This window comes from Hippoglossus hippoglossus, chromosome 8 (assembly GCF_009819705.1).
Source record: "Hippoglossus hippoglossus isolate fHipHip1 chromosome 8, fHipHip1.pri, whole genome shotgun sequence".
Taxonomy (NCBI): Eukaryota; Metazoa; Chordata; class Actinopteri; order Pleuronectiformes; family Pleuronectidae; genus Hippoglossus; species Hippoglossus hippoglossus.
The window spans coordinates 22,427,391-22,455,319 of NC_047158.1; the positions used below are offsets into that span (position 1 = coordinate 22,427,391).

At 46.3% G+C, this 27,929-nt stretch overlaps 3 protein-coding genes and 1 long non-coding RNA gene across 8 annotated transcripts in view; 1 reads left to right on the forward strand and 3 right to left on the reverse strand.

The window, feature by feature from the left end:
- Positions 1 to 1,862: 1,862 nt before the first annotated feature.
- On the reverse strand, positions 1,863 to 3,805 carry LOC117765970. The gene is made up of 2 exons (XR_004614646.1): positions 3,329 to 3,805; positions 1,863 to 2,834 (listed from the first exon to the last, which is right to left on the reverse strand). It is a non-coding gene; the product is annotated as an uncharacterized LOC117765970 (long non-coding RNA).
- Positions 1,872 to 20,538, forward strand: col1a1a (collagen, type I, alpha 1a). Of its 5 annotated transcripts, XM_034592613.1 has the most exons (49): positions 1,872 to 2,732; positions 4,625 to 4,816; positions 5,085 to 5,107; positions 5,352 to 5,387; positions 6,222 to 6,314; positions 7,240 to 7,308; positions 7,414 to 7,458; positions 8,060 to 8,113; positions 8,198 to 8,251; positions 8,362 to 8,415; positions 8,504 to 8,557; positions 8,653 to 8,706; positions 9,036 to 9,080; positions 9,167 to 9,220; positions 9,309 to 9,353; positions 9,577 to 9,630; positions 10,273 to 10,371; positions 10,494 to 10,538; positions 10,731 to 10,829; positions 11,027 to 11,080; positions 11,187 to 11,294; positions 11,818 to 11,871; positions 11,953 to 12,051; positions 12,144 to 12,197; positions 12,310 to 12,408; positions 12,535 to 12,588; positions 12,693 to 12,746; positions 12,836 to 12,943; positions 13,048 to 13,092; positions 13,644 to 13,742; positions 13,862 to 13,969; positions 14,238 to 14,399; positions 14,519 to 14,572; positions 14,683 to 14,790; positions 14,913 to 14,966; positions 15,277 to 15,330; positions 15,433 to 15,594; positions 15,876 to 15,983; positions 16,126 to 16,233; positions 16,350 to 16,403; positions 16,723 to 16,830; positions 16,966 to 17,019; positions 17,122 to 17,229; positions 17,323 to 17,376; positions 17,501 to 17,608; positions 17,743 to 18,022; positions 18,222 to 18,412; positions 18,639 to 18,881; positions 18,975 to 20,538. In XM_034592613.1, the coding sequence occupies exons 1-49, from the start codon at positions 2,651 to 2,653 to the stop codon at positions 19,119 to 19,121; spliced, it is 4,344 nt and encodes a 1,447-aa protein (XP_034448504.1). In that variant the 5' UTR covers positions 1,872 to 2,650; the 3' UTR covers positions 19,122 to 20,538. The 5 variants fall into 5 exon arrangements, with proteins under 5 accessions (XP_034448504.1, XP_034448505.1, XP_034448506.1 ...); XM_034592614.1 differs by lacking the exon at positions 12,535 to 12,588; XM_034592615.1 differs by lacking the exon at positions 9,167 to 9,220.
- The window catches only part of hdac5 (histone deacetylase 5), a 64,164-nt gene continuing 41,613 nt past the window's right edge, over positions 5,379 to 27,929 (reverse strand). Inside the window, exon 23 of the mRNA XM_034592625.1 lies at positions 5,379 to 5,495. Within this exon, the coding sequence (XP_034448516.1) occupies positions 5,394 to 5,495 (102 nt within the window). The 3' untranslated portion in view covers positions 5,379 to 5,393. The remainder of the gene's footprint in view (positions 5,496 to 27,929) is intronic.
- LOC117765968 (insulin-like growth factor-binding protein complex acid labile subunit) lies at positions 23,558 to 27,522 on the reverse strand. Its single transcript, XM_034592629.1, has 6 exons — positions 27,392 to 27,522; positions 26,458 to 26,816; positions 26,233 to 26,378; positions 25,391 to 25,559; positions 24,718 to 24,880; positions 23,558 to 24,368 (listed from the first exon to the last, which is right to left on the reverse strand). Exons 2-6 carry the CDS (start codon positions 26,740 to 26,742, stop codon positions 24,061 to 24,063), a joined length of 1,071 nt encoding a protein of 356 aa, XP_034448520.1. The 5' UTR covers positions 26,743 to 26,816; positions 27,392 to 27,522; the 3' UTR covers positions 23,558 to 24,060.

Consider the following 27,929-nt stretch of genomic DNA (forward strand, 5'->3'; position numbering starts at 1 on the left):
TTCCCTGATTCTGTCGCTGACATGATGTGGATCTGTTGAATGGAGTCGACTGAAAACACCACATCGGGAAAATGCTGTTGTGAGTTAAGGCTTCGTGGTCTGCTGCTGAAATAAGAGTCATGTTTTTTTGTTTTTTCATGATATTGTGTGTGTGTGTGTGTGTGTGTGTGTGTGTGTGTGTGTGTGTGTGTGTGTCTGTGTGACGCTCGGAGGATCCGATCAGAGCTGGAGGTCGAACCAGGGAATGATGAGGTGGCGTTTTCCTCTCTCTCTTCTTCTTCTCTGCCTCTCGATCTCCCTGAAAGACAGATCGCATTCCATCCTCTACCCTGTAAAAAAAGGAACAGGCAGACACATGGATAATGTGAAGGTATCTGCAGTGTGTGTGTGTGTGTGTGTGCGTGTGTGTGTGTGTGTGTGTCAGAGAGAGAGGGAGGAGGAGTGAATTAGAGGCTTGCCTGGCCAGCTTCAGACTGTGCAACGTGTCTGCTGCTGCAGGATCAGATGGCAGAGCTGCTGCTGTGTGTTTCCCTGCAGCTCTTCTGCTCCATAATGTCGGCCTTGGTCTTAATTACAGCTCACCTGCAGCCGGCCCGGCGCTGCACACAGCTCTCTGCAGGGGAAGAAACCAGAGAATCGCCCATATAAACCTTTATTTGGACTGGGGGGGACATGCTGCCACTAAAACAGGGCTTTTATTATTTAGAGCCAATAACAATCATAACGTCTGCAAACCCACAATTGTGCAGGAACCAGGTTTCAAAACAATTTGAGCCGACGGCAGCTGCTCACTGAAAAACATCTGGTTCACTCATGAGAAGCTTTTTTACAGTGTGCTTCACTCATCTGTCCATCCATCCATCCATCCATCTGTCCATCCATCCATCTATCTATCTATCTATCTATCTATCTATCCATCTATCTATCTATCTATCTATCTATCTATCTATCTATATCTATATGATCATCTAGTTCTTCTTCTTTGGTTTCCATCATCATCATGTGACCGTTTCTCTGACGCCATCATCAGTGAAAAGTCACATGACCACAACATGCAACATGATCAGTTTCTATATCTAAAGCATTTATATTAATATGAATATCTTTGTATTGAGGTTCATTAACGAGGTCACATGAAACCCTGGAGTCTGACTCTCTTTGCTTCCAGGTAAGTTTTCTGATGAGCTTCAGTTTCTACACGTCCAGCTCAGGACTTTCAGAATCACTACGTTAGTGGAAAAAAAGTTGTTGCACGAAGCTTTTTGCGTCTCCAGCTGCGTGAAATCTGATGAATGAGTCCACGTTACACGACTTGAGTCAGCAGGGACTGAGGCTGAAGACCACAGGGGGTGTGGAGGCAGAGAGCTGGAGCCCCCCCCCCTCATCTCTGCTGGAGGCTGTAGCACCTCCAGCTCTGGACGTCACATCGATCGGCCTCTTCATTCAACAGTCGTTAGTCTGAGCCACGCTCGTCTGTGACGTCATGCTGAACTGTGACTTCAGTTTAAAGACATGAAACTGTTTTATTTCTCTGATTTACACTCACAAGAGAACTTCTCAAGCTTGAAGTGATTTATAATTCAATATGTTCCCAGAATAATAACAATAATAATAGTTCATCTGATTCATAAACACGTCGGCATAGACAGAGATTTCTGAAGAGTAGATTTTTAAAGGTTCCTCCCTCAGTGAATTATCTGTGTGACATGAATAAACGTTATTTAGAGACGTGAACTTCATCTGTGCACCAACGAGCTGCAGGAGCCATTTGGTGACAAAGTGTTGTCGACACATTCAGACAATTTACTGACTCACAAAATAAGAGCAGCAGAGTTTGGGAGACTTTGAGACGAAGGCTGAAGCAGTTTTAAAATCTTTATTTAGAAAATAACAAGAGTTCATAAACGTGACCTGTAACCTCCGGCCTGATCAGAACAGAATCAAAGATCCCAGCTGAGCTGAAGCTACAAATTAAAGCAAACACTCGTGAGGCTGCAGCGTCCGACGTGTCAACACTCTGACAACTAAAGCTGTAAAAACACTGACGTAACTGAAACCATCCGACCTGCTCTAATAGTTTAGACCTGAACTAAAACTAGAACTGCCAGACAACCAGAAACACTGACTTTCAGCTGAAATCAAAGTGAACCAGGAAGTAGACCAGACCAGAAATAAGAACAGGATTAAACCCATGCACTGGTGGAAGAGCAGATCCTCCTCCGACCCTCTGATGCTCTTCAGGATCACGTTTCCTCTCCCCTCTCCCCTCCACTCTCTGATCCAAACTCTTGGAATCATGGAAGGAGGGACCTGCTTTTTTCTCCTTGTTCTTCCTCTTCTGTTTTTTTCTCTTTGAAGGAGGGGTCCATTCTTGTCTTCCCTAAACGTGAGCGGCAGCAGCGGGTAATGAGGGTGCGTCCTCAGCCGGTCCAGTCCCCGGCACCTCCCAGTTCTCCAGGCTCCCATATAAAAACCCTGGTGAAAAGTGAGTGGAGGCAGTAGGGAGTTTTCTGCTGGGGTCAGGAGTGTGAACAGACGAGCGGACCCTGCCCCAAACACCAGTGTATGAGTGGAGTGTAGCAGAAAGAGAAAGCACCCCAACTTTTTTCCTCTCGCCTCAAAGAGTCTACATGTCTAGTGGCATCTAGACATGTTCAGCTTTGTGGATATGCGGCTGGCGCTGCTGCTCAGCGCTGCAGTGCTCCTGGTCAGAGCGCAGGGCGAGGACGACCGTAAGTTTCATCACTTTACTGGAGCTTCTCAACCCTTTTGGCTGTTTTTTCACTGGTTTTTGAAAGTGGATTTTCTCTTCGTGGGCGGACGGCTGCTGAGATCTAGACAGAGAAGAGAAGAAAGAGTTTGAAGTAGAAATCTGAGTTCTGATGTGTGCTGCTCCTTTGTCTCCACATCGATCATAGATCATAGATCATAGATGGATAGTGCAGATCGTAGTTTAGACAGCTCAGTGTTTACGTAATGCATTGGGCATCTCAAGAGGGCCTCTCTCTCCCCCTCTCCTTGTGTTTGTCTCTCGACCCCCACCTCCCCCACATGCATGCAAAGCGAGTTGCTGCAGGTTTTCCAGGCTTCGCTCCAGGCAGTGGTTTCTAATGGAAACTTTTTATATGTTTCAGCAGATTTGAACCCTAACAGCTGGTAAAAACTTTTATCATCTAGAAAAGCTTAAACCTTCAGGGGCCTTTTATTCCTGTGCTCCAGACCCTTCAAAATTAACCTTAAGTAAGACTGGAGGAACAATGGTCTCTGCTCGTCGTCAGGGACATTTGTGCTTCCAGCAGACACGAGTCAGACAGCGAGCGCTGCTCACCGGGCCCTGATCGATGTGGCAGTGACTCACGGCCCGAGGCCAAGTGGTGAGTTGGCCAGGTGAGGGAGGGAGAGTCACATAGGGAGGATACAGGGAGAGAGAGGGGACGCGGTGGTGAGCAGGCGTAGTCTTGTCTGCTGGAAACATTTGACCTCTGCAGCCTGAGCAAGTCCCTCTTTCTGTAACAGACTTTAGGAATGTGACATTACGGAGCACAGTGTTGTTCAGTGGCTCTGAGACACACAGATTTTCCTCCTGTAACAAGACAAAGAAAATCCGTCTCACAGCCTCTGGAAACCAGAACCGAGGGGCTGAGTTCTATTTTTCCAGATGTTCCTCTGGACAGGACTCAGCTGCCTGTCTGTCTATCTGAAGCAGATGTGGCGCTGTGAGCCTCTTGATCAGTGTCACAGCGCCACCCAGAGGCTTCTCTCGCCACCTGCAGACACATCTGGCCGCCACGTCCCCCTCCTCCTCCTCCCCCCCCCCCCGCCACCACGGGCTCCTCGTTCCCCTCGGTTTTTTCTGTTTCCTTTAATTACAAACACATGCGGATGGTTTCCACCCGTCGCTGCCAAGCCGCCGGTCCGCGGCGCTGCAGCTTCCCCCGGTGAGCTCAGCGCTTTGGCACGAGACGCCTGAGCCGAGCGGAGCCTCCAGTCTGGGCCGAGTTCTGCTGGGAAGCGGCAGCGATGGAGCTCGGGTCGGAAAATGTGACTCAGTTAGAACAGAGCAGCATTTTGTGATGAGATGAAGTGAAGTTTCTCTGAGTTCTGTGCGTAAAGAGCGTGGCACCGTGCGTAATGACGCAGTGCCCTGAACCAGACGCGTGCGCGGCCTGTGCGTCGCCTCAGTCTCTGTCTGCTCCAAACTTTAAAACTCTTCTCCAGCTTCGAGCTCCTGGATGTTTTCATCTGGTTTCATGTTTTTAATCCTCATGGCTGAGGCGTTTGATGACGTCACGTCCAAACCAGAAGTGACACGTTCTTTAAAATAAACTCTTTTCATATTTGATCAAAACTCTGATTCCATCTTCAGGTTATATAGGTTTGAGTTTTTTAGTAGGAGTGTAATGCAATGATAGAATATTTGTGATTTATTGATTATTTATTTGTTTCTTTATAAAATATTTTTTCATTATTAGTTAACTCATGAAAATTATTAATAATATTTACTTTTTGTTTTTCATTTTGATTTCATCTACACCCTCGAGTTTGTGTGTGTGTGTGTGTGTGTGTGTGTGAGGCCTCAGCTGCTGTGTCTCACCTGCCCCTCTGCTCTCTGTCGCCCCCTCAGTCGCGGTCAGTGACTGCACCTTGAACGGCCAGGTGTTTGCGGACCGGGATGTGTGGAAACCGGAACCGTGTCAGATCTGTGTGTGTGACAGCGGCACCGTGATGTGCGATGAGGTCATCTGCGAGGACACAACCGACTGCCCCAACCCCATCATCCCCCACGACGAGTGCTGCCCCATCTGCCCCGACGACGGTACAGCCTCTTCTACTCTACTCTTTACTGTTGTATTCTATTATAACCTATTTTTATTATATTTATTTTATTTATATTCTAATCTATTTATATTCTAGTCTATTCTACACATACAGTGAATTGAATGAATTATCTCATGATTTCAGGATTAGATGAGTTATATAATAATAGTAATAATAATAATAATATATATAATATAAATAATGTGTCAATGTTTTTGTATGATGTATATTTTCATATTCTAATGTTCCACCTGTTTGTGTCTCAGGCTTCCAAGAGGCTCAAGTTGAGGTAAATATCGACTATTCTTTATTTCATTGATTTTCAAACATAATAATTACGAATGACAGTGGATTGTTAAAGTGATTATCGATCAATGACTGATGGTTGATGATGACGTGAAGTGATTGAAGTGTTGTTTATTGGTCTGAACTGAAGTGTCGTCAGCTGCTGGATTCATCATTGATCAACACTTTATCGATTATGTCACATTCTGATATATTATCTTATTCCATGTTCTTGTTTTCCTGTACAGGGACCTAAGGGAGAGCGTGGATCCAAGGGAGAGAGAGTAGGTTCACATTCTCTTCCTCCCATGATTCAATCCTTGGTGTTTGTTCACCTGAGGCCTGTTGGTGCGTTTGAGGCTTGTGTGTTCATGTCGACGCAGCTCGACTGACTGTGTGTGTGTGTGTGTCGGCCTCGTTAGAGCAGCTCAGACACATCCACTCACAAAGGAAGGAGAGTTTGAAGCATGACAAGTAACGACACCACTTTAAATCAGGCCCAATATATTTACTGGCTTATTGTCAGACTCCAGCCAAACGTTCAATGATGCATTTTCCATCCAAAAACTGCACTGAAGTGTTTGTCAGAGTTTGTCGACATCGTTTTAAAGGACGAGCAGTTTGATTTATCAGTTTGTTATTTGCTGAGATCAGAAACACGAGGAAACTGCAGACTGAGGCTGAAGCAGGAGACGTGAAGTCAGGATCTTTGAAAACCAAAGCACGTGTTAGAATTTAAAGGCTCCATGTGTTTCCTTCTGCAGGGTTTAGAATGTTCTTCACACTGATCTGGTTCAGAGAGAAACGGTTTTACTTTGCTACTGATGTTATTTCTGGTGTAGAATACAGAAAGGTAATTTGTTATCTTGGGCCTGTGATGATGGCATAATTAAGCGTTCTTACTCACTTCCTGTATCCTGATGTCACATGACCACCACCAGTCCACTCCTGGTTGGTCACACGATGTCGAGCGGCTGCGTCTCCTCTGGGTTTAAAGCTGCTTTGAGATCCTGTAAAGAAACAGGAGATGAAGAGTGAAACCCAGATCAAGCTCTTCAGTCACGCAGCCCTCTCCTTCTGACTCCTGACCCCTCTCTTCTCCTCCCCTCCACCTGCAGGGTATTCCTGGTCCCGCTGGTAACGATGGAATCCCCGGTCAGCCTGGTATGGCTGGACCTCCCGGCCCCCCTGGACCCCCCGGCCTCGGTGGAGTAAGTGCTCTCTCTCTCTGTGTTCGACCAGTTCAGGTCCTGATCATGTGTCAGGCTACAGCTTCTTCTTCTGTGCTGCTCAGACAAGTTTAGAACACACACAAAGAACTAGTCCCAGTCCTCACATCCCATTACCCATAATCCCTTGTGCCTCCTGCTCAAATGACTGACTCTGATTGGAGGTTGGTTGTCACTCTGAGGTCAGAGGTCGTCAGTGTGGATGGAGCGATGCCTCAGAGGCTCAGAGACGAGGAGCAAAGAGGATATCAATCGATTTGATTATTATCGAAGGTCTGAATTCATCATTTACCTGCATGCTAACTCCCCATGCTAAGCTAATAGGACACGCCCAGTCTAATTCACCTTCCTTATTACTGACTAAATGCTAAATATCTGCAAATATCAGTCTAAAGTAACATTCTTCAGTTTGACACTGACCTCTGTTAGTGCAGTTCAATTTACCATGATACCAAACAAGTCAACGACAGGTTTCCATTCTAATAGACCAGGCTGAGCTAGAGAGAACCACAACGAGGTCAAAGGTCAGGGTCAAAGGTCAGGCTGAGAGCAGTGAAGGGACTCAAATCTGCAGAAGACGAGTTCAGTCACATCACAGTCTTTTGAAATGTGATGAAATGTGAGCTGGTCGAATCGGGAACAGACGACACAGCAGAATATTTACAGATGTTATAAAACAGCTGGAGCAGATCACAACTCACTGTGATGTGAGAGCTGGTTTCATAGAAGGTCATCGAGGATTTGAAGATCAAAGAGAAACGCACTCTGGGAACATGCAACATAATAATATTCAATATTCAAAGACAACATAGAAAAATACATTTTATTCATGTTGTTGAAAGTTTGAATCTGAGAAATTATATTTTTCTGTGGCTCACGTGTTTGTTTGTGTTTGTTTTTCTTCCAGAACTTCTCCCCTCAGATGTCTGGTGGCTACGATGACAAATCCCCTGGCATGTCTGTTCCTGGACCCATGGTACACACACACACACACACACACACACACACACACACACACACACACTGTCAGTTGTAAATGATGATGACACATTGTCTGAACTTGCCTCTGTTTGATTGACAGGGCCCTATGGGAAACCGTGGACCCCCTGGACCTGCCGGCTCTAGTGTGAGTACACGACTTCCTCCTTCCTCGAGTCAGAAACATGGTTTCAAATCTAAAGACAGTGCAGGAACCTCATGACATCATCGTGACATCACTTTCCTCTCCTCAGAGGGAAGTTGGGTCAGAACACAAAGCTAATTTCACAGCAAATGGAACTACAGTCATTTTTCTGCGCTGGTGTGAATCGATGCAAAGTTGAGACACATGAAGAACCACAAACGCACAAAAAGCTCCAGTGGTCAGACTTTCATGGAGGTTGGAAGGATGACAGAGAAACACATAGGAATTACCAGGAAGAATGTTGTAACTGTACAAACAATGGAGCTGAAGGGTTTCGATTCAGGAAACTTCTTCACACTGACACATGGGACTGGAGCAGATCTGTGAATGCAGCTGAGGCTTCACTCCAGATAAACACAAACGCCTATAAATCCGTAACAAGTCACTGAATGTGAAACAAAAGGAGCGATAACCACATTTGCTCCATGAAACAAAGATTCCCCGCGGACCTCCCTGAGTGTGAAGTGGCTCCATGTGATGTTTTTACCACCATCGTATGTCTGACTGTCTCAGTGATGGTGTTTTGGTTTGTTTCCTCCTGCAGGGACCTCAGGGATTCACCGGCCCCCCTGGTGAGCCTGGTGAGGCTGGTTCTTCTGTGAGTATGAGTCCATGAAACAAATACACACTCACACTGCACCTTGTTGGTCTGAGGCCATTCTCACCATGTTCTCCTCTGCAGGGTCCCATGGGTCCCCGTGGCGCCGCTGGCCCCCCTGGCAAGAACGGAGAGGATGTAAGTTCACTGGACCTGCTTATGTTTCTTATCTGTTTATATCGTTTGTCTCAATGTATGAAACAGAAAAAACTTCATCTGTTCATCCATCCCCGTTTTCCTTCCCTCAGGGTGAGTCTGGCAAACCCGGCCGTGGCGGTGAGCGCGGACCTTCCGGCCCCCAGGTAAGTTACCATGGCAACGCAATTCTTAGGATGCAGTGTGAAAGTGTAAACAGAGGCGTGATAGTAAATCCTGTCTCCTGTCTCTCAGGGAGCTCGTGGATTCCCCGGAACCCCCGGTCTGCCCGGTATCAAGGGACACAGAGTGAGTCACATTCAACAAACCCCAAATCAGAGCAACAGCATCTTCCTGACTGACGCCTGTGGACTAACCCAACGTCTCCCCCTCTTTGTCTCTAGGGATTCAGTGGTCTCGATGGGTCTAAGGGAGAATCTGGCCCTGCTGGACCCAAGGTGAGTGTCCCGCTCTGCTGTCAGTGCAGAGAAAGTCCATTTGAAACACTCAGCAAAGGACAAGTGCTAAAAGTACAGAAGTAGAACCTCTACACAGATTCATGGGATTCTCTAGTGAATCATAACTCACATTACAAACGAATGGTTAGAAGTGAAGCAGCCTACATTTCCCATAATGCACCCAGAAGCATCTCTTATTCAAATCTGCTGTATTGAGTTTGAGTTGAGGTCACAGTCCCGATCACAGTGGCAGCCATGTTGGCTCGTTGAATTCATATTGAGGAACGACGCTGCATCACCTGTATGTTAATGTGTGTGTGTGTTTTTAGGGAGAGTCTGGAACTGCTGGTGAGAACGGAACACCCGGAGCTATGGTGAGTAAAACCAACGTCCCCTGTGTTCGACCCGATGATGCCACTTTGAGAGGTTGTATCTGACCGTCTCTCTCTCTCTCTCTCAGGGACCTCGTGGTCTGCCCGGTGAGAGAGGTCGCACTGGTGCTTCTGGATCTGCTGTGAGTCAACACACACACATCGTCTTTATTCAGCCAATCAGTGCGTCAGTGAGCGTATCAACCAATCATTTTTGTCTGTGTTCTGCAGGGAGCTCGTGGTAACGATGGTGCTGCTGGTGCTGGTGGACCTCCTGTAAGTCTTTTATTCCCTGAAACTCTAATGTTTATTAAATATAAAACTTCCAATGCAACACAAGAAACTCACAAAAATTTGTTCTACCAAATTATTGCACTTATTTCAAATTGGCTTCTTCAAGAATGTAAATGTGCTTTTTAGGCTTGTTTATTTATTCCCTTGTAAAGCTGCATGGACCTGCTACATTAGTCTAAATCTCATTTTGATTGTTTCTTCTCAGGGTCCCACCGGTCCCGCTGGACCCCCTGGATTCCCTGGTGGCCCCGGATCAAAGGTACAACTGAGCCCGACATGAGCCCAAACAATAATCTGTCATATCCTCCATTTTTAATGTGTCCTTCATCTTCCTTAATCCTCTTCAGCATTCACCATCTTCTTCTTCTTCTGTTTTCATCTCTTCTCTTCTGAGGTCAATACCAAAGTCACTGACCCGACCCTGCAGGAGCTTTGAGGCATTTCTCTCAGACAGTTGAATTTGAACCTTTGACCCAACAGGGGTCACACAGAGGAATTCTGTTCCTTCCATATTCTATTCTACATGTTCACATTGGAAACGTGATTAAATTCAGCTTCAGTACAAATTCGATTTTTATCCAACTTTGTTGTAGGAAATGAATGGAAAATAATAATTTCCTATTAATGCAGGATACTAACATAAATGGATTGTTTGTATATAATCCTTGGTTTCAGTTTATTTAGAAGTGAGATGTATAGATGTAATACTACGAGTTTATGACACTTTTTAACTTTAACACAGTTTTTCCCAAACTAAAATCTTTTCTTTCTTTCTTGTCTTATTTGTATTGACGTTGATAATTGATGCTGACTCTTCTTCCTTTTGTCTGTGACCATGTTGGATAATTGTAATTATCTTATTAATTATCGAACTCTTGTTCTGGGTTTCTTCTTTACTCAGGGTGAAGGCGGAGCTCAGGGTAGTCGTGGACCTGAGGGTCCCGCTGGAACCCGTGGTGAGCCCGGTAACCCTGGACCCGCCGGAGCTGCTGGACCTTCTGTAAGTACTGACGACAACGTTTCCATTGTTGTTGGGATTCTAGTCCAGACAATCCTGAATGATAGTGAAACGACTTCCTTTGGGCCTCTGAATTCAAATGTTCCCCTTCTTTCTCCTCCCAGGGAAACTCTGGAACTGATGGAGCCCCTGGAGCCAAAGGACTTCCTGTGAGTACTCTAGCTGTGCATTTCTTTCACAGGCATGTCAGGGTTGAAGGTTTAAATCCGTGTTTAGCCCAGAAGGTTGAGCAAGGCACCGCCAAAGCAGCCAGCGCTGGAGTTTCATAGTTATCATCACATTACTGCCAGGTCCGTGCAGCATGATCTGACTGTATTGTTGTTCTGTGCTGCCCCCTGCAGGGTTCTGCTGGAGTTGCTGGAGCTCCCGGTTTCCCCGGACCCCGTGGACCCCCAGGTGCTCAGGGTGCTGCTGGTGCCACTGGATCAAAGGGAAACACTGTGAGTCAAGCTCCCTCATGACTGAAGACAGTATTTTCTTAAATCTGTCCCTTGTGGATGGACATGATAAAAAGTGAAAGTTTACTCCAAACACAATGAAGTAAAGATAAATGTAAACAAAATGCATTACTTCAGTTTTCTTCTGAAGTTTGTTGTTGTTGTTTTTTTGTCTTTGCTTATTTGTTTGTCTCCTTCAGGGTGAGGCTGGTGGCCCAGGATCCAAGGGAGAGCACGGTGCCAAGGGAGAGAGTGTAAGTTCCCCACAGTCTGCATCAAACATAGCACCTCACTCTCTTTGCCTCTCACACATTTATACACATGTGTTAATGCCGTGCCAACGATGTGTGTGTCCTCCAGGGTGTCCCAGGCCTTCAGGGACCCCCAGGACCTTCCGGTGAGGAGGGCAAGAGAGGAGCCAGAGGCGAGCCCGGTACTGCAGGAGGCCGTGGATCTCCTGGAGAGCGTGTATGTATCTCAAAGAGAAAAGGCTTGGAGTATATATAAATATTATTATCATATAATTATACATTTATCACTATTTTAAGGGCAGTCGATTTATTAACGCACACACTGAAAGATTGTTGCTGATAGCGAACATATTGTAGGTGATGGACAGACAGAGGCATAAAATACACTGTATAAATAGCTTTACATCTGGGGTTGCAGGGTTTCAATGCTGCCACTAGGGGGTAATTACGTCACAGGTGTCTTGACATCAGCTACTTCTTGATTCCCCCACATCTGGCCCATAATGCATCTGGCCTCAAAGTGTTTGGTGCAGTTTTATGGCGACTAGATTGTGTTTATACATAATGGAAACACAAAAAAGGCCTGATTGCATCACTGTTTACCAACAGCCCAGATGACACAGTAGCATTGAATGAGGTGCGACTTCTGTCAGAATGCTCATGGTTTAAATCTCTCAGGTTTCAGCCCCTCCCAGCTTTGTTCATAGCACTAAGCAGGACGTGCTTGTTTCTCTCTGCAGGGCGGTCCCGGCGGTCGTGGTTTCCCTGGATCTGATGGTTCTGCTGGAGCCAAAGTGAGTGAAACATGCATTTGATTCATCTTTGCAGTTCACTTTTGAGGTGCATTAGATTTAACCTCTTCCTGTCCATCATAGGGTGCCCCTGGTGAGCGTGGCGGCCCTGGTCTTCTTGGACCTAAAGGTTCCACTGGTGAGTCTGGACGTACTGGTGAGGCCGGACTCCCTGGAGCCAAGGTGAGATACCCTACTATTGATCACATAATTATCAGAAACATGAAATAACCCCTGTCCAGGTTCTCCTCTGACCTCTGACCTCTGATCTGTAGGGTATGACTGGTAGCCCTGGCAGCCCTGGACCTGATGGAAAGATGGGATCATCTGTAAGTTCATTTTCAGAATAATAAATTAGATTCTAATCTTATCAAAACATCTAGGGTACATTTTTAAAGTTTAGGCTATGTGAATTCATCCTTAATGAATCCTCTGTAACAGGGTGCCCCTGGACAAGATGGCCGCCCCGGACCTCCTGGCGCCGTTGGAGCTAGAGGACAGCCTGGAGTTATGGGATTCCCCGGACCCAAGGGAGCAGCTGTGAGTAATATGTCTGCTACACAGTAACTTCAGCTGTTTATGAACATTAACACTACTGAGAATAAGGATATTCATAACATGGTCTCCAGATCTCTGGTAACTCTGTTTTTCTCTTCCTGTCTGTAGGGTGAGGGTGGAAAGCCTGGCGAGAGAGGAGTACTGGGACCCACTGGCCCCGTTGTAAGTTGTCTACACTATGTTACTCCTTGATTCCACGTTTCTCCATTGCTTTGTTGTTCTGTATAGAACCGGTTTCCCTAAATATCTACCATCTTTCTACCCAGGGTGCCCCTGGAAAGGATGGTGATCTTGGAGCTCAGGGTCCCTCTGGACCTTCTGTAAGTAAACAGAACCACTCTAACATCCAGCTAAACATCACCTAGATCTGGTCATTTCAGTTTTTTCTGACTCTTTGACTCATCCACAGGGCCCTGCTGGTGAGAGAGGAGAGCAAGGAGCTGCTGGAGGTCCTGGTTTCCAGGGTCTTCCAGGACCCCAGGGTGCTGCTGGTGAGACTGGCAAGCCCGGAGAGCAGGTACTGACTGAGATATGATTCACCTGCACACTCTGAAGAAACCGATTCTCTCTTATGAACTGACACATTCAATTTCCTCCACCTCTGTTTCTTGAACTATCCAGGGTCTGTCCGGTGAGGCTGGAGCCGTTGGACCCGGTGGATCCAGAGTAAGTCATTCAAAGGAGATTCTTTTGTTGAGGGAACTGTTTCTCTTTCACATTGTAAGATCTTGACTTCAGTGTGTAAAGTGCCTTGGCTACATGGCTACAGTTAAACAAGCTATGTGATGTTGCTAATTATATTTGAAGCTAAAGTAAGATACATAGTGGTTGAAACCTTCTACACTAACATTAATACTAACTGCTAGCTAGGCTAATGCTACATGGAAGTGGGCTAGCCATGCAGGTTGTGGCAAGTTTTAACCAACAATCTCTAAAAACAAAGAGGGCTACCTGGGGAAAGGCCTTTAACAAATGATGAATAATGAAAGAGCATTGCTTACCAGGTAGCTCTTACTGTTGATGAAGAATGTGTGTGACAGATGTCTTATTCAAAAAGTATCTCTATACCAGACAAATACATGTAGGTTTCGTTTTCAAGATGAAACACTACCTTGTAAGAATCAACCTTTTAAATGAGAAATCCACAGTCATATCCTACTGATGTGTTTGACCACTGCTGGACTACTTCAACAAACCTAACTATTTCAACTCTTCAGGGTGACAGAGGATTCCCCGGTGAGCGTGGAGCCCCTGGCGCCCTGGGACCTGCTGGTGCCCGTGGATCCCCTGGAGCTTCTGGAAACGATGGTGCTAAGGTAAACCCCGGCTGACATTAAAAGAAAAGAATGGATGTCCAGAGATCCAGGAAGCATATTCTACTGTTTTGATTTCTTTCTGCTAATCGTTCTTGTCCTGTTTTCCTCTTTGTCTTCAGGGAGATGCTGGAGCCTCCGGTGCCCCCGGAGCTCAGGGTCCTCCTGGACTCCAGGGAATGCCTGGTGAGCGTGGATCCGCTGGTCTTCCAGGACTGAGGGGAGACAGAGTGAGTATTCCTACAACTCCCAATATTCCCAGTATATATCATGTGTCCCTTCTCATGTACACCAGTGCAGAACCAGCACTTATCATTAGAGATCTAACTCGTTAAAGCAACAAAAACCTGATCGGACCTCCCACTAGGATGAATCTGACCAGTTTAAAGCCAACACTACATCATATCATCTTATATGTTGTTATCCTGCCTACAGCATTCTCCCACTATTACAGATGTATATTCATTCCCTGTATCCCCTCACTATCCATTTACGTAGGGTGACCAAGGAGGTAAGGGTGGTGATGGAGCTCCTGGTAAGGATGGAGTTCGTGGTTTGACTGGACCTATTGGACTTCCCGGATCTGCTGGAGCCACAGGAGACAAGGGAGAGTCTGGCGCTCCTGGAATTGTTGGACCTGCTGGAGCCCGTGGAGGCCCTGTAAGTAACTTGTTTGTCCTTCTCAGAAGGAGACAGTGAAACTTCGACCAGACTTCTCTAGCTGCTTGAATTTTCAATCTTCAAATGCTTGGCTGACTTTTCTTCCTCCTCTTCCTCAGGGTGAGCGTGGAGAGTCTGGACCACCCGGACCCGCTGGATTCGCTGGACCCCCTGTAAGTAATTCCTCCCCAAATGTCCTGGCTTCTTTTACCAACCATTTTTTTTATCTTTAACAGATAATATTCTGAGAAATCATTTGCTATCCTCCATCATTCCAACGCAGGGTGGTGATGGACAGCCTGGTGCTAAGGGAGAGTCTGGAGATAACGGTGCTAAGGGAGATGCTGGTCCCCCCGGCGCCTCTGGACCCACTGGTGCTGCTGGACCTGCGGTTTGTTAACTTTTACAATACCACCCATTAGAGTGCAGAAAATACAGTTATTTGCAGTAAATGGCTACATAACCTGTAACTGGTTCTCCCATGTTAATTGACACCATTTTGTTTACTTTTAGGGTCCCGTCGGAAACACTGGCGGCAAGGGAGCCCGTGGAGCTGCTGGACCTCCTGTAAGTCATTGCTCTTCTTCCCTTCTGTCCCACTCTTCCTGTATTACATTTATATTTATACCTAGATGCTTTCAGTTCCTAGATCAGGGACATTGCAAGCAATCTCATAGACGTCAGAGATGACCATGCCCCTGATCATACTGTCAATCCTAGCAATAGCCTCAAGACTCAAAAGCAGTCCAGAGACCTGATACTATGTTTTCATCCAGATGTCTTACTTGTATTGCAAAAAGCTGATTTGTTTATGATTTAGCTTTGTTCTCATATCATGTTCCCTGACATTTGACACAGCCTCTGTCTGTCTCCTCAGGGTGCTACTGGCTTCCCTGGCGGTGCTGGCAGAGTTGGACCTCCCGGCCCCTCTGTAAGTCTCTCTTTAATGTTACAAGCACTAGTTCCTGTCGCAGAGCTCAACATCCAGGATGGTTTTTAATATCCTAATATTCCCCCCCCCCCCCCCCCACAGGGCAACTCTGGACCTCCCGGACCCTCTGGAGGTGTTGGCAAGGAGGGACCCAAAGGAAACCGTGGTGAGACTGGACCTGCTGGTCGCCCCGGTGAGATGGGTGCATCTGGACCCCCAGGAGCTTCTGGAGAGAAGGGTAGCGCTGGTTCCGAGGGTGCTTCTGTAAGTTACCTTTAACCTTCAGAATAGACTGAAATGCTTCTGAAATTAGTTACTTTCACCTCAGTCCATCACAGAATCAAATAATTGATTTACAGTAAATATCAACTTGATTTGATACTGGCTGAATCAATGCGTAACTTTGAATAGAACCATTCGATTATTTAAGTCTCCACATTTTCACTGAATACATGAAGAACATGTTGAAGTGTTGGTCCATTCTGCCACCTTGCACCTTGAGGTCTGACCAATTTCTCTTTATCTCTCTCTGTCTCCACCTGCAGGGTAGTTCTGGTATTCCTGGACCTCAGGGTATTGCTGGAGGCCGTGGTATTGTTGGTCTGCCTGGACAGAGAGGAGAGAGAGGTTTCCCTGGCCTGCCCGGACCTTCTGTAAGTTCATCATTTTACTCAACTAAGACTATAAACTGTAAAGCAGTCAGATGGATCCAGGAAAGGAAACCTAAATGTCAGAAAGGCTTTAAACTGTTAGAAAAGCTACTAAGGTTATTACAACTGGCTGTTACACCCATAGGGAGAGCTTGGAAAGCAGGGATCTTCTGGACCCGGTGGTGAGCGTGGACCTCCCGGACCCATGGGACCCTCTGGACTGGCTGGAGCCCAAGGCGAGGCTGGACGTGAGGTACGGAAAAACTATTGCACATGAGAACAACTTTGCCATCTGTCTGTATTTAGATAATATTGTGTATAAGTCAACCCAGAGGGTGTTTCTTCATCAGCTGTGTGTTGTTGTTTTAGGGATCCCCTGGTAACGAGGGATCATCTGGTCGCGATGGACCTGCCGGACCCAAGGTGAGTTCATCATCTTACTGACCAGCATCAGGATGTGAGAGTGAGACAGTAAAGTTTGTCTTTAGTTTCAGTCTCTGTCACAGGACAGAGCTTTATAAGAGTCAGCTCAGTCGACCTCAACCAACCAATAGCAACATGCTAACACCACAGTGGCTCCTGCTAGATACTGTGAACCTTTAAAGTACGAATATTGTTATTTGAGGATATTCCAACCACCATAGACCTCTGACGTCCAGGTACATAGGACTGGACAGGCTGTGGCAATAGAATACAAAGACTACAGTTGGTGAAATAAAGTAATATTGTGTTTGTGTTTCAGGGAGACCGTGGAGAGAGCGGCCCTGCTGGAGGTGCTGGTGCCCCTGGACCCCCTGGCGCCCCCGGACCTGTTGGACCCGCCGGAAAGAGTGGTGACCGTGGAGAGACTGTAAGTAATGAAACCACCCAGTGGTCACTGTGTTGGTCTTTTATGGATCATGTCATCAGATCTGCTGTAGGGGACAGTCAGCTTTGTATGTCTCTGCAACCTGCCTCCATATGAAACTTGTTTTGTGTGTTTTAGGGACCTGCTGGTGCAGCTGGCTCTGCTGGTCCTTCTGGGCCTCGTGGACCTGGTGTAAGTTACAACATCAGTACCATTCATACACTCCTTTTATAATGACACACTATGCAGAGGAAGACGTAACTAAACACTTCATCCCCTTCTTCCTCCAAACAGGGCGCTCCTGGACTTCGTGGAGACAAGGGAGAATCTGGAGAGGCTGGAGAAAGAGGCATGAAGGGACACAGAGGATTCACTGGCATGCAGGGACCTTCCGGACCCTCTGTAAGTTACTTAACACACGGGCCAACACCTACTGCATACAAATAACACAACAGATTCAACTGCTAACTCCTATTTTTGTGAATGAACCCATAGGGATCCAGTGGAGATCAGGGACCTGCTGGTTCTGCCGGACCCGCTGGACCTAGAGTAAGTTAATACGTCGACAATCTTGAACTACTTGGTGCAGTTTTGCATTTTCATATTTGCTTCTTTGCATGTCTGAAAATGGTTGGTATAGACATTACAAGGTTTTCTCCTGTGCTGTTTGCAGGGCCCCTCTGGAGCTGCTGGCTCTGCTGGTAAGGACGGTATGAGTGGCCTGCCTGGACCCACTGGACCTCCTGGACCTCGTGGACGTTCTGGAGAGATGGGACCTTCTGTAAGTCAAACTAACTTTCATCCATTTTTTTGTTTATTTACTTTGTGTGTCAAGAAACATGGAATCTGTCATTTAATCCATTAACCAACTTATTCTCTTTATTCTTCTCCCTCCTTCTTCTTCTCCACTCTCAGGGTCCTCCTGGACCTCCTGGTCCAGCTGGAGCACCTGGTGCCCCTGGTGGCGGATTCGACCTCGGCTTCATCGCCCAGCCTCAGGAGAAGGCACCCGATCCCTTCCGTATGTACCGTGCTGATGATGCCAACGTTCTGCGCGACCGTGATCTGGAGGTGGACAGCACCCTGAAGAGCCTCAGCCAGCAGATTGAGCAGATCCGCAGCCCCGATGGAACCCGCAAGAACCCTGCCAGAACCTGCCGTGACCTCAAGATGTGCCACCCTGACTGGAAGAGCGGTGAGTCTGTTTGGTACAGTTGATAGGGTAGAGGGCCGGTGTCCCTACTGGACTCATTAACTTTTCTCAAGGCATATTCACATTTAATCGTCTTCAAGAAGAGTGAGTGGATAATGATAAGCACGAGAAACAGGATTCAGGAAATTAGACGAGTAACATGCTGGACTGACTTTTCCTCTTTTAATTCCTTGTGTATCAGGCGAGTACTGGATTGACCCCGACCAGGGCTGCATTCAGGATTCCATCAAGGTTTACTGTAACATGGAGACTGGAGAGACCTGCGTATCTCCCACTCAGCGCGAGGTTGCCAAGAAGAACTGGTACGTCAGCAAGAACATCAAGGAGAAGAAGCACGTCTGGTTCGGAGAGGCCATGACCGACGGATTCCAGGTAAACAGGCCAAACCTTCTTAGCTCCTACCCTCTCCTGTCCTTCTCCATCCGTCTCTCACATGTTCCCACCTTCCATCCCAGTTCCACAACCCCATCCTCTCTTCTCCACTTCTTCTTTCTCCTTCACTCTTTGTTTCTCATCTCTGACTCAACCCCTCAGCTTCTTATGCCTCCTCCATCCTCACTGTTCCACTAATCAACTCCTCCCTCCTTGTCTTCCCCAGTTCGAGTACGGCAGCGAGGGCTCTCAGCCCGAGGACGTCAACATCCAGATGACCTTCCTGCGTCTCATGTCCACTGAGGCAACCCAGAACGTCACCTACCACTGCAAGAACAGCGTCGCCTACATGGACGCCGCTGTCGGCAACCTCAAGAAGGCCCTGCTCCTCCAAGGCTCCAACGAGATCGAGATCAGAGCCGAGGGCAACAGCCGCTTCACCTACAGCGTCCTGGAGGATGGATGCACGGTGAGTTGATGCTCTCATAGTGTTGTAGTTCATGTCCGGTAAACAGGATTTGAACACTGACTCTAACTGGCCTGTCTTCTTCTCTCCTTCCAGTCACACACCGGTACATGGGGCAAGACAGTCATCGACTACAAGACATCGAAAACAGCTCGCCTGCCCATCATTGATATTGCTCCTATGGACGTTGGTGCTCCAGACCAAGAGTTTGGCCTTGAAGTCGGACCCGTCTGTTTCTTGTAAAAAGAGAAATCTGGACTTGAAATTGTTGTTGTGTGTGAGTGTGTTTTTTCTAGCAGTCATCTCTCTAAAACAAAGCCCCACCAAAACGTCCTTCTAATGCCATTTTTTCTGAAAACTCCAACCCCTCCTGATTCTACAAGTTTCCATTCGGCCGTTGTTTTCCGATGGTCCACTAAAACCTGCACTTCGACAAGATGGCGGTGATGCGGCAGTGTCGGCATCATCGTGTTTGGGACCACTACTTTTTTTGTTTCTGACTCTCGTTTTTTTTATTTTTCGTTTGTTTTGTTTTGGGTTTTTTTTTTTACCATCACCAACACCAAGGATCCTGTAGAGAAGACATTTTGTTTCACTGGCAACAAGAAAATAATATATGCTTCTGTAAAGTGTAAAAAATTGACTTCCCCTCTTCATCCAGCCAAACCAGGCCTCTCTGGAGTTTACAGAAACCAACTGAAACACACAGGTGACTCTTGTATTTTTATACACCACTGCGGTGAGAGGATTGAAAGGACAGCCCCAACAGACAGAACCCAATTGCTTTGTACCACGTTTCAGGTGATGATGAATAAACGGTGAAACTGACAGCCATGTTTGTCTCTGTTGTTCTGCCCCCTCCTTCATCTGCCCCAGACGAGGCTAACTCCTCCTCCTCCTCCTCCTCAGCTGATGCTGCAGCTGTTGATCTGTGTTTGTTGTTTTGGATGCTTCCTTGTTTGTTCCTCTCTTTTCTCCCTCACATTAAAACCACCAGCAGAGAAACATGGGTTTAAACCTCTTTATTTTTTGAAAGGAAACTAGATCCTATGGCTACCTCAGAAAGTGAGAAATTCCAGCTCTGAACAAAAAGTGTTTTTAGAAGTGCCTGCTGTCGGCAGGGGGGGGGGGGGAAGTGGAGGCTTACTTAAACTTTAGCAGAAGCAGAAACAGCTCAAACTTGGTGCTATTCTTTCCTGAGGTCTCCTGCCCGTCCAGCCTGGTTACACCTTTCTGTAGATTTAATTTCACTCTGTGCGGCAGGACCTCGTTGGTGCTAAAATGAAACCACAGCTTTTATTCTTGGTGTCCAGAACGATTCAAACTTCTTTTTTTCCAGACTTCTTCGTGCTGGCAGTGAAACTCTAGCTTTTGGTTTTTGTTTTGAACCAGCTGTGCACCTTTCCTCTCTTTTTTTAAATTCCTCTCCACCCCTTCATTTTGTTTCTTGTTTTCTCCCCCACAAATTGGAATCAAACAGATTATTTTAAATGCACAGAAAGAGAACCATCAGCATAAAGTGTGTGAGAGAGACAGACAGACACACCTCTGGGGGCAAAACACCACAAGGATCTGTACCTATTTTGTATATGTATAATAAATTGAGATGTTTTTAATTATTTTGAATGCTGAAATAAAGCATGTTAAGTGGTCTAACATTGAATCCTGACTAATTCCCTGACTGGCTCGCTGACTGGCCCCTCCAGGACTTTACACCTTCTACAAGCTGTAAAGTGACCGAATGAAAAACCAAGGGAACAAAGTTTCCTGTGTCTGTTCAGTTCTCACCTCTTTAACAGAGTGTGTGGAGAGAGAGAGAGAGAGAGATGCCGGGAGGAGAGTCTGTTGCCCCGGAGCAGATCGGTCCTGGCTGACCGGGCCCTTGTATCCATAACATTCAAAATAGACCGATAAACATCTTGAGGAAATGTTTCTTCAGACATTTGAACCTCGTTGATTCTGAGTGATCGGTGAGAAAAGTTACCAACATCAGCAGCTACGAGTCAGAACAGAGGAGTAACTGAGGCCTACCTCTTCGTCTGCTGGAGACTCCTCGTTGTTGTCAGGTTACCCCACAGAGCTGCTGAGGTTTCATCCAAACCATTAGGTCCTGTTTGAAAAGTCCTTAATCCAGCGAGAAAACACATGTTCCTGTGACAATCCAGCACCGATCCTGGTGATATGTGTGCATCCCGTGGATTCTCCTCTCCCCAGTAACCCATCTGAAGAGCGTCTGCACAGCTCAGGCTGCCGAGGGGCTGCAGGCTGGACCTGCTCTGCTGGCATCAGCCTGGCTTCACAAAGACACTGATTGTCCACCTTGAGGGAGCCCAGGATAGGTTTGCACTCCCACAGGCAATCTGCACTATTTCTGCAAGAATCAGGGTCTCTATTGGAGGCCTGGCAGAGGAATGCTGACCTCTCCAGTTTCAGACACAGAGGAAGCTGTGTTTGCAGAGAGGAAACACCTCAGTGGGCCGAGGGTAAACATCACAGAGATGGTGATGAGGCCGGTAGAAGCAGATAGAACCAGAGAGAATGACCCATATTTGTTTTGAAGCATTTGAGAGTTCATGCAAATGACGAAAAAGAAAATATCTCAAAGTATTGTCGGTTCTCCGGATTATTCAAAGTAGCTAAGAACAAATGTCATATTATGACATTTAATTAAACTCCACTGAACAACATCAATTGTTACAAGACCTCATTGCTGTTATTTTTAAAAGTTGGACTTGATAAAAGTAAAGAGAAAAGGCAGAGGGAGGAATTGGATCTTGGTAAAACTGCATTTTTCTTTTTCTTAATATGAACCAGTGATTTAGACAACAGATTATTTCACCAGGACAAACCTCCTTCATAATGTTCATAAGCAGCACGTGATGCAGAAGAATCGTTTAAATCATCCAGATTTATCTCTTCTGTCCTTTACGTGCTTGTTCTGAATTAATGATGAATGATTTCACTGCCTTGTTTGATTAAACGTGAATCTACAGTGACAGATTGTTCTTCATTGTAGTTTCTGTATTCAATAGAAATACAACGTCTTTACAATTTAATATAAAACATAAACTAAAACACTTTGAAGTGTTGTACATACGTTGAATAAAAGCTGTGCATAAATGTTCCTATAACACCCTTTTTATATACGGACGTTAATACTGAAACTCAGGGACAACGTACATTAACATTCAGGTGCTGAGGGAACCTGGAGCACCTCCTGTTGGCAAAGAGCTGTAACTGCAATACAAACAAATACATTAAAAAAATAGTTTCTCATCATTTTAGGAGAATCTGACATTTTGTGAGAAGTGTAGTGGTGCATTTTTTTTATTTAGTAAATGTAGAACATAACATAGATAACACTAGAATCTGAGAGGGTCACAGATCTCAGTGATGTTACTGGTGCGTTAGAAATGTCAATGTAAAACCAGTATAAGAAGTTGTTTTGTGGTGTTTTACTGAGCTGCACTTAATGATGACATCATAAAGATTCTCTCTCAGCTCTGATTCACGGCCTGGATATTATTACTCAGTTTAAATGAGTTATATAAATCAACATACTGGGATTATTTATTATATTTAGCTTCGGACGCAGGTCAGCCAAAGTCAGGTAAGATAAGATAAGATAAGATAAGACTGAATATACCAAAGAGACATGAGTGGTGTCAATCATCACGTCATTTGATTTGAAGAGTTTTAATGTTTACGATGGGGGTCGACCCCCCCCCCCCCCCCTCAGCCCCTCCCTCCAGTTGCACTCTGGAGTAAATCCCCCTCTAATCCTCGTTGTTCCCGTCTGTTCTGCTCAGATTTAAAACCTGACTCATGACGTGACCTTCCCTCGACCTCTGCAGCGATGGTGACGAGAGACACACACATCACTGTGTCTGACGAGAGACAAACTACAGAGACGACAAAAGTACACATTTCAAGTACAGATACTTGTGTAAGTAAAAGTATTGCACTGTTTCAACCCCCAAAAAGAAATGCCATCATTATTTAGTCTATGGGAATAATTGAAAGTGAAAAATAATAATAATAGATTGAAAGAAAACAACGAACAGAGAATCTGATGTTCAGCTTCTGTTTAATTCTCTCTGCACACAGATTTAATAGATGTTTTCCATCCTGACATCTGGCCTCCCCCCCCCCATCAGTCCAGCTCTAATCCACTGTGGTGTCCAGACACATGGTCTCTACTGAACCTGCGTCTCTGCTGGTGATTGTCTCTCTGACTGTCAGAGGGTAAAAATCCTTTGTTTTAAATCCAGCAGAAGGAGACGAGGACACGAGGATGAAGAGGAATCACTTTCTAATGGTGAAGGTTAAAGGTCACAATAGAAAATAACAGTCTCGTGTCACATGTAGTAAAACATTCAAACTACTGAATATAATATATAATATAAGAACATGTAGACTCTTATTAGGGCATTTTATCACAGGGTTGGTGATAAAGCTTAATAATATTCATTTAAGCTCCAAACAATCGACCACGCTTTACTTTGAAAACAGTGCTTTCAAAGTAAAACCATCTTTGTCCACGTTAGCTGCAGAACATCTGGTCTCCTCCACATGTAAACAGCTGTATCCTACAGATCTGAACAACAGGCTCAGTGACGTCATTGATTCTCCATGTTGTTTCTACACTGGAAGCTGAGGAGGTCATGTGACAGGAGCCTGACGAATCAGTGAAGGAAACATCACGACCGAAAAGACCCAATCAGCAAGAGGCTGTGAGCGTGATTGTTTCCAAGCGTCTCAGTATTGTAACTAAAACGCAGAGTGATCGCTGTTCACGTGTTTCTACCGAGGTCTAAAGACCGGAGGACGTTAGACTAATGATCCTGTTGAAGATGTCCACTGACGACAAAATAAGCTGTTCCACTCATGTCCACCAGGCGGTGGTAAAAAAAAAAAAAAAAGCTGCAAGCCCCGCCCCACAGGTTCCTGTAAACTCCTCTGAGCCGGGACTTCTTGGTTTAGACCCTGGTTCCTCAGGACGAAACACCAGGTTCCTGCAAAGGTTCTGAGTTCCTGCAGAAAGTTCCTGGAGAAAATGGAAACACAGAAACCATAACCCTAATTTACATAAAAGGTTCCATCTCTTTTACCAAGAAAAACTTCAGAAACTTCTACGCATTCTGACTTTGAAGACGGCAGCCATCTTGACCTGACGCCGCTCTCAGGACGGTGGACTCTGGGTTTGAGTCTGTGACTCCGTGTCCCAGTTCTTCCCACGGTGACTCTTCCTGTTCCTCTCAGCCATGACCACGGCCGCCACCACGCTGACCAGCACCGTGACCGTGATGACGAGCACGGTGGCGGTTTCTGCGATGCAGAGCCGACTGTCCACCCAGGCCAGCGAGGCCCCGGTCAGCTGCGGCGGCTCCTGGCACGTCACGTTCCTGTAGTCGTCGATGTGGAGGTGGCGAACGTAGAGGATCTTACTGAAGACGCGGTGAAGCTCGCAGTCGCAGCTCCACGGGTTCCCTGAGGAAACAGATGTTGGTGTTTGACCAGGTCTTATTCAGTTGATTCAGTAGTAACTGTTACATGTGGCCCATCAACTCCTGACACGTCCATAGTTCTCTTTATTTTAGAGCATGAGATAATATAATATATAAAGATCTGCAATAAAATCTTCCTTATCAATTAAAATAAATATTGTTTTAATTAGTGGTAGAAGTAGAATAATGGTCCTGATTGTGACATTATACATTTTCATGGTCCCCAGATGATGAATCCTGACGACGTTAATGAGCCTTTGCTGACATCAATGTTTAAATCTTCCCAGCACGACTGTGGACAGTGTCTGTGGACTGGTTTCAAACCAACAGACCTGACAGCTGGATGTGAGTCTCTGTCGTGTGCAGGCTGAGGAAGGTTTTGAACTTGAGGTGTTGCAGGTTGTTTCCCTCCAGAGCGAGAACCGCCAAACTGTAGAGCGGCGCCAGAGCGTCACTGTCGATCTGAGAGATGTTGTTGTAGCTCAGCTGGAGCACCTGCACGCAGACAGACAGACAGACAGACAGGTCATCAGACAGACAGACAGACAAACAGACAGGTCATCAGACAGACAGACAGACAGACAGATAGACAGACAGGTCATCAGACAGACAGACAGACAGACAGGTCATCAGACAGACAGACAGACAGACAGGTCATCAGACAGACAGATAGACAGGTCATCAGACAGACAGGCAGACAGACAGACAGGTCATCAGACAGACAGACAGACAGACAGACAGGTCATCAGACAGACAGACAGACAGACAGGTCATCAGACAGACAGACAGACAGGTCATCAGACAGACAGACAGACAGACAGACAGGTCATCAGACAGACAGACAGACAAACAGACAGGTCATCAGACAGACAGACAGACAGACAGACAGGTCATCAGACAGACAGACAGACAGGTCATCAGACAGACAGGCAGACAGACAGACAGGTCATCAGACAGACAGACAGGCAGACAGGCAGACAGACAGACAGTCAGTCAGTTGTGCACCTCCAGTCCAGGCAGCATGTCCAGGCTCCCCCGCTGCAGCCGGCTCAGTCTGTTGTGGTGCAGGTGGAGCTGCCTGAGCCTGGACAGACCTCTGAACACACCAGGACCCACAGACACCAGCTGGTTATAGCTCAGGTCCAGTTTCTCCATGTTGTCCAGATACTCCAGGCTGGGGGGGGGGGGGGGGGGGGGGCGAAACATGTGCTGCTTATGAGACGAGGTCAGAGTCTAGAACATCTACTAAATCTATAAAATCTACAAAATCTACAAAATCTGCAAAATCTCATGTGAGTAATTTTTGTTATTAAAATGTTCATTACAGCTGCTTTAGATTCATGTTTGAGTCAGTGATAGAAAATAATGATGATAATAATAATTATTATAATCTCAGACAGACAGGCGTCAGACAGACAGGTGTCACACAGACAGGTGAAGACAGACAGGTGTCACACAGACAGGTGAAGACAGACAGGTGTCACACAGACAGGTGAAGACAGACAGGTGTCACACAGACAGGTGAAGACAGACAGGTGTCACACAGACAGGTGAAGACAGACAGGTGTCACACAGACAGGCGTCAGACAGACAGGTGTCAGACAGACAGGTGTCACACAGACAGGTGAAGACAGACAGGTGTCACACAGACAGGTGAAGACAGACAGGTGTCACACAGACAGGCGTCAGACAGACAGGTGTCACACAGACAGGTGAAGACAGACAGGTGTCACACAGACAGGTGAAGACAGACAGGTGTCACACAGACAGGTGAAGACAGACAGGTGTCACACAGACAGGCGTCAGACAGACAGGTGTCACACAGACAGGTGAAGACAGACAGGTACCTGTTTCCAGATAAGTAACATAAGTTGTTGTGAGCCAGTCGAAGTTCTCTGAGCGCAGACAGACTGGTGGAGAAGTCGACTGGGAGCAACATCAACTGGTTCCAACTCAGATCCAACTTCTCCAAGAAGGACAAAGAGAAAAACGCCTGTGGAGAAAGAATCATGGTTAAAATGTTCCTTTAATCCTGGAGATCAAAGCCTGAGAAAGAGCAACCCGGTGGTCACCTGTGGTTGAACGACTTGTATCTGACTGTTGCTCATCACCAGGACCCTCAGCGACCACAGTCCAGTGAAGACTCCAGAGCTGATCTCAGTCAGGTTGTTTCCTCCCAGCTCCAGCAGCCAGGTTCCGTGTGGGAGGCCCCGCGGGACGTGTTCGAATCCACGTGCACGACAGTCCACCAGGTCGGCGTGCTCGTAACAAACACAGAGGGGCGGGCACGAGCGTGAACACCTGACTGGGTGAGAGGCTGAAAGAAGGAGGAGCAGGGCCGGGAGCAGGAGACACATATTTCTCTGAGGGCGGCTCGGTCACAGGAGCTGGACGAGGCTCGGTGGTTTGATTCTGCTGTCGTCAGTCGGAACTGGAAATTAAAAAGCAGAGTTTTGAGTTTTACATTTAACTCAAAGGTCGTGAATCCAATAAATATTTAAAGCTGCAGTCATTATTTTTATGTATCTTTGGTGTCCACTTGGGGGCAGTGGAACAACCTCGATAATAAACATCAACCAATCAGGAAAGTAAAGAAAACCTAAACCACATAATTAGCATTTACTGACGTTCACTCTCCTTTTTGCTTCAAAATATCCTGATCGCCCCCTGGTGGCTGCCTGCAGTACAGGTCACAAACTCAGTCTCCTCCATGTTAGTGTATGAGACATAAATAAAGATTTAAATTCTCATCACACTGATCACACAACCTCCGTCGACGTACTTTCTACAATAAAATCTCTACGTTTAATTCTTTTATATATTTTACATTTGCTCTGTCCTCATCTTCTCATTCAAATCTAATCACATAATCCCAAGAGCAGCAGATTAAATTCAGTGAACATCTCTAATGACGCTGTATCACATCGTTTAAATGGATAAAAGAAAACAGATGATTTCTACTCTAACAACAGAGAAAATAAAGAGTCTGTCAAACAGGTGACTCGCCTCTGCTGTCGATGAGGAATCCAAACATCTCCATTCTGGATCTTCAACTTCTACACGTCCGCTGACTTCTCGGGTTCACTCGACACAGAGAGAGAGGATGGAGAGAGAGAGATGATGGAGGGGGAGAGAGAGAGAGAGAGAGATGATGGAGGGAGAGGGGGAGAGAGAGAGGGGGAGAGAGAGAGAGAGAGAGATGATGGAGGGGGAGAGAGATGATGGAGGGAGAGAGAGAGAGAGAGGATGATGGAGAGAGAGAGAGAGAGAGAGAGGGAGAGAGAGATGATGATGGAGAGAGAGAGAGAGAGAGGGAGAGAGAGATGATGGAGGGAGAGAGAGAGATGATGGAGGGAGGGGGAGAGAGAGAGAGAGATGATGGAGAGAGAGGGAGAGAGAGAGAGAGATGATGGAGGGAGAGAGAGAGAGAGAGATGATGATGGAGAGAGAGATGATGGAGAGAGAGAGAGAGATGATGGAGGGAGAGAGAGAGATGATGGAGGGAGAGAGAGAGAGAGGGAGAGAGAGAGAGAGATGATGGAGA

Bases quoted from the DNA above. Each gene is read 5' to 3' on its own strand.
- col1a1a (XM_034592613.1), top strand. From the start codon at position 2,651: ATGTTCAGCTTTGTGGATATGCGGCTGGCGCTGCTGCTCAGCGCTGCA. The intron at 5,388-6,221 runs GTAGGTTCACAT...CTCCACCTGCAG, and splicing joins GTGGATCCAAGGGAGAGAGA to GGTATTCCTGGTCCCGCTGG. The intron at 14,967-15,276 runs GTAAGTCATTGC...CTGTCTCCTCAG, and splicing joins GTGGAGCTGCTGGACCTCCT to GGTGCTACTGGCTTCCCTGG.
- LOC117765968 (XM_034592629.1), bottom strand. From the start codon at position 26,742: ATGTGTCTCCTGCTCCCGGCCCTGCTCCTCCTTCTTTCAGCCTCTCAC. The intron at 25,560-26,232 runs GTACCTGTCTGT...CCCCCCCCCCAG, and splicing joins TGTTACTTATCTGGAAACAG to CCTGGAGTATCTGGACAACA. The intron at 24,881-25,390 runs GTGCACAACTGA...GTCTGCGTGCAG, and splicing joins ACATGCTGCCTGGACTGGAG to GTGCTCCAGCTGAGCTACAA.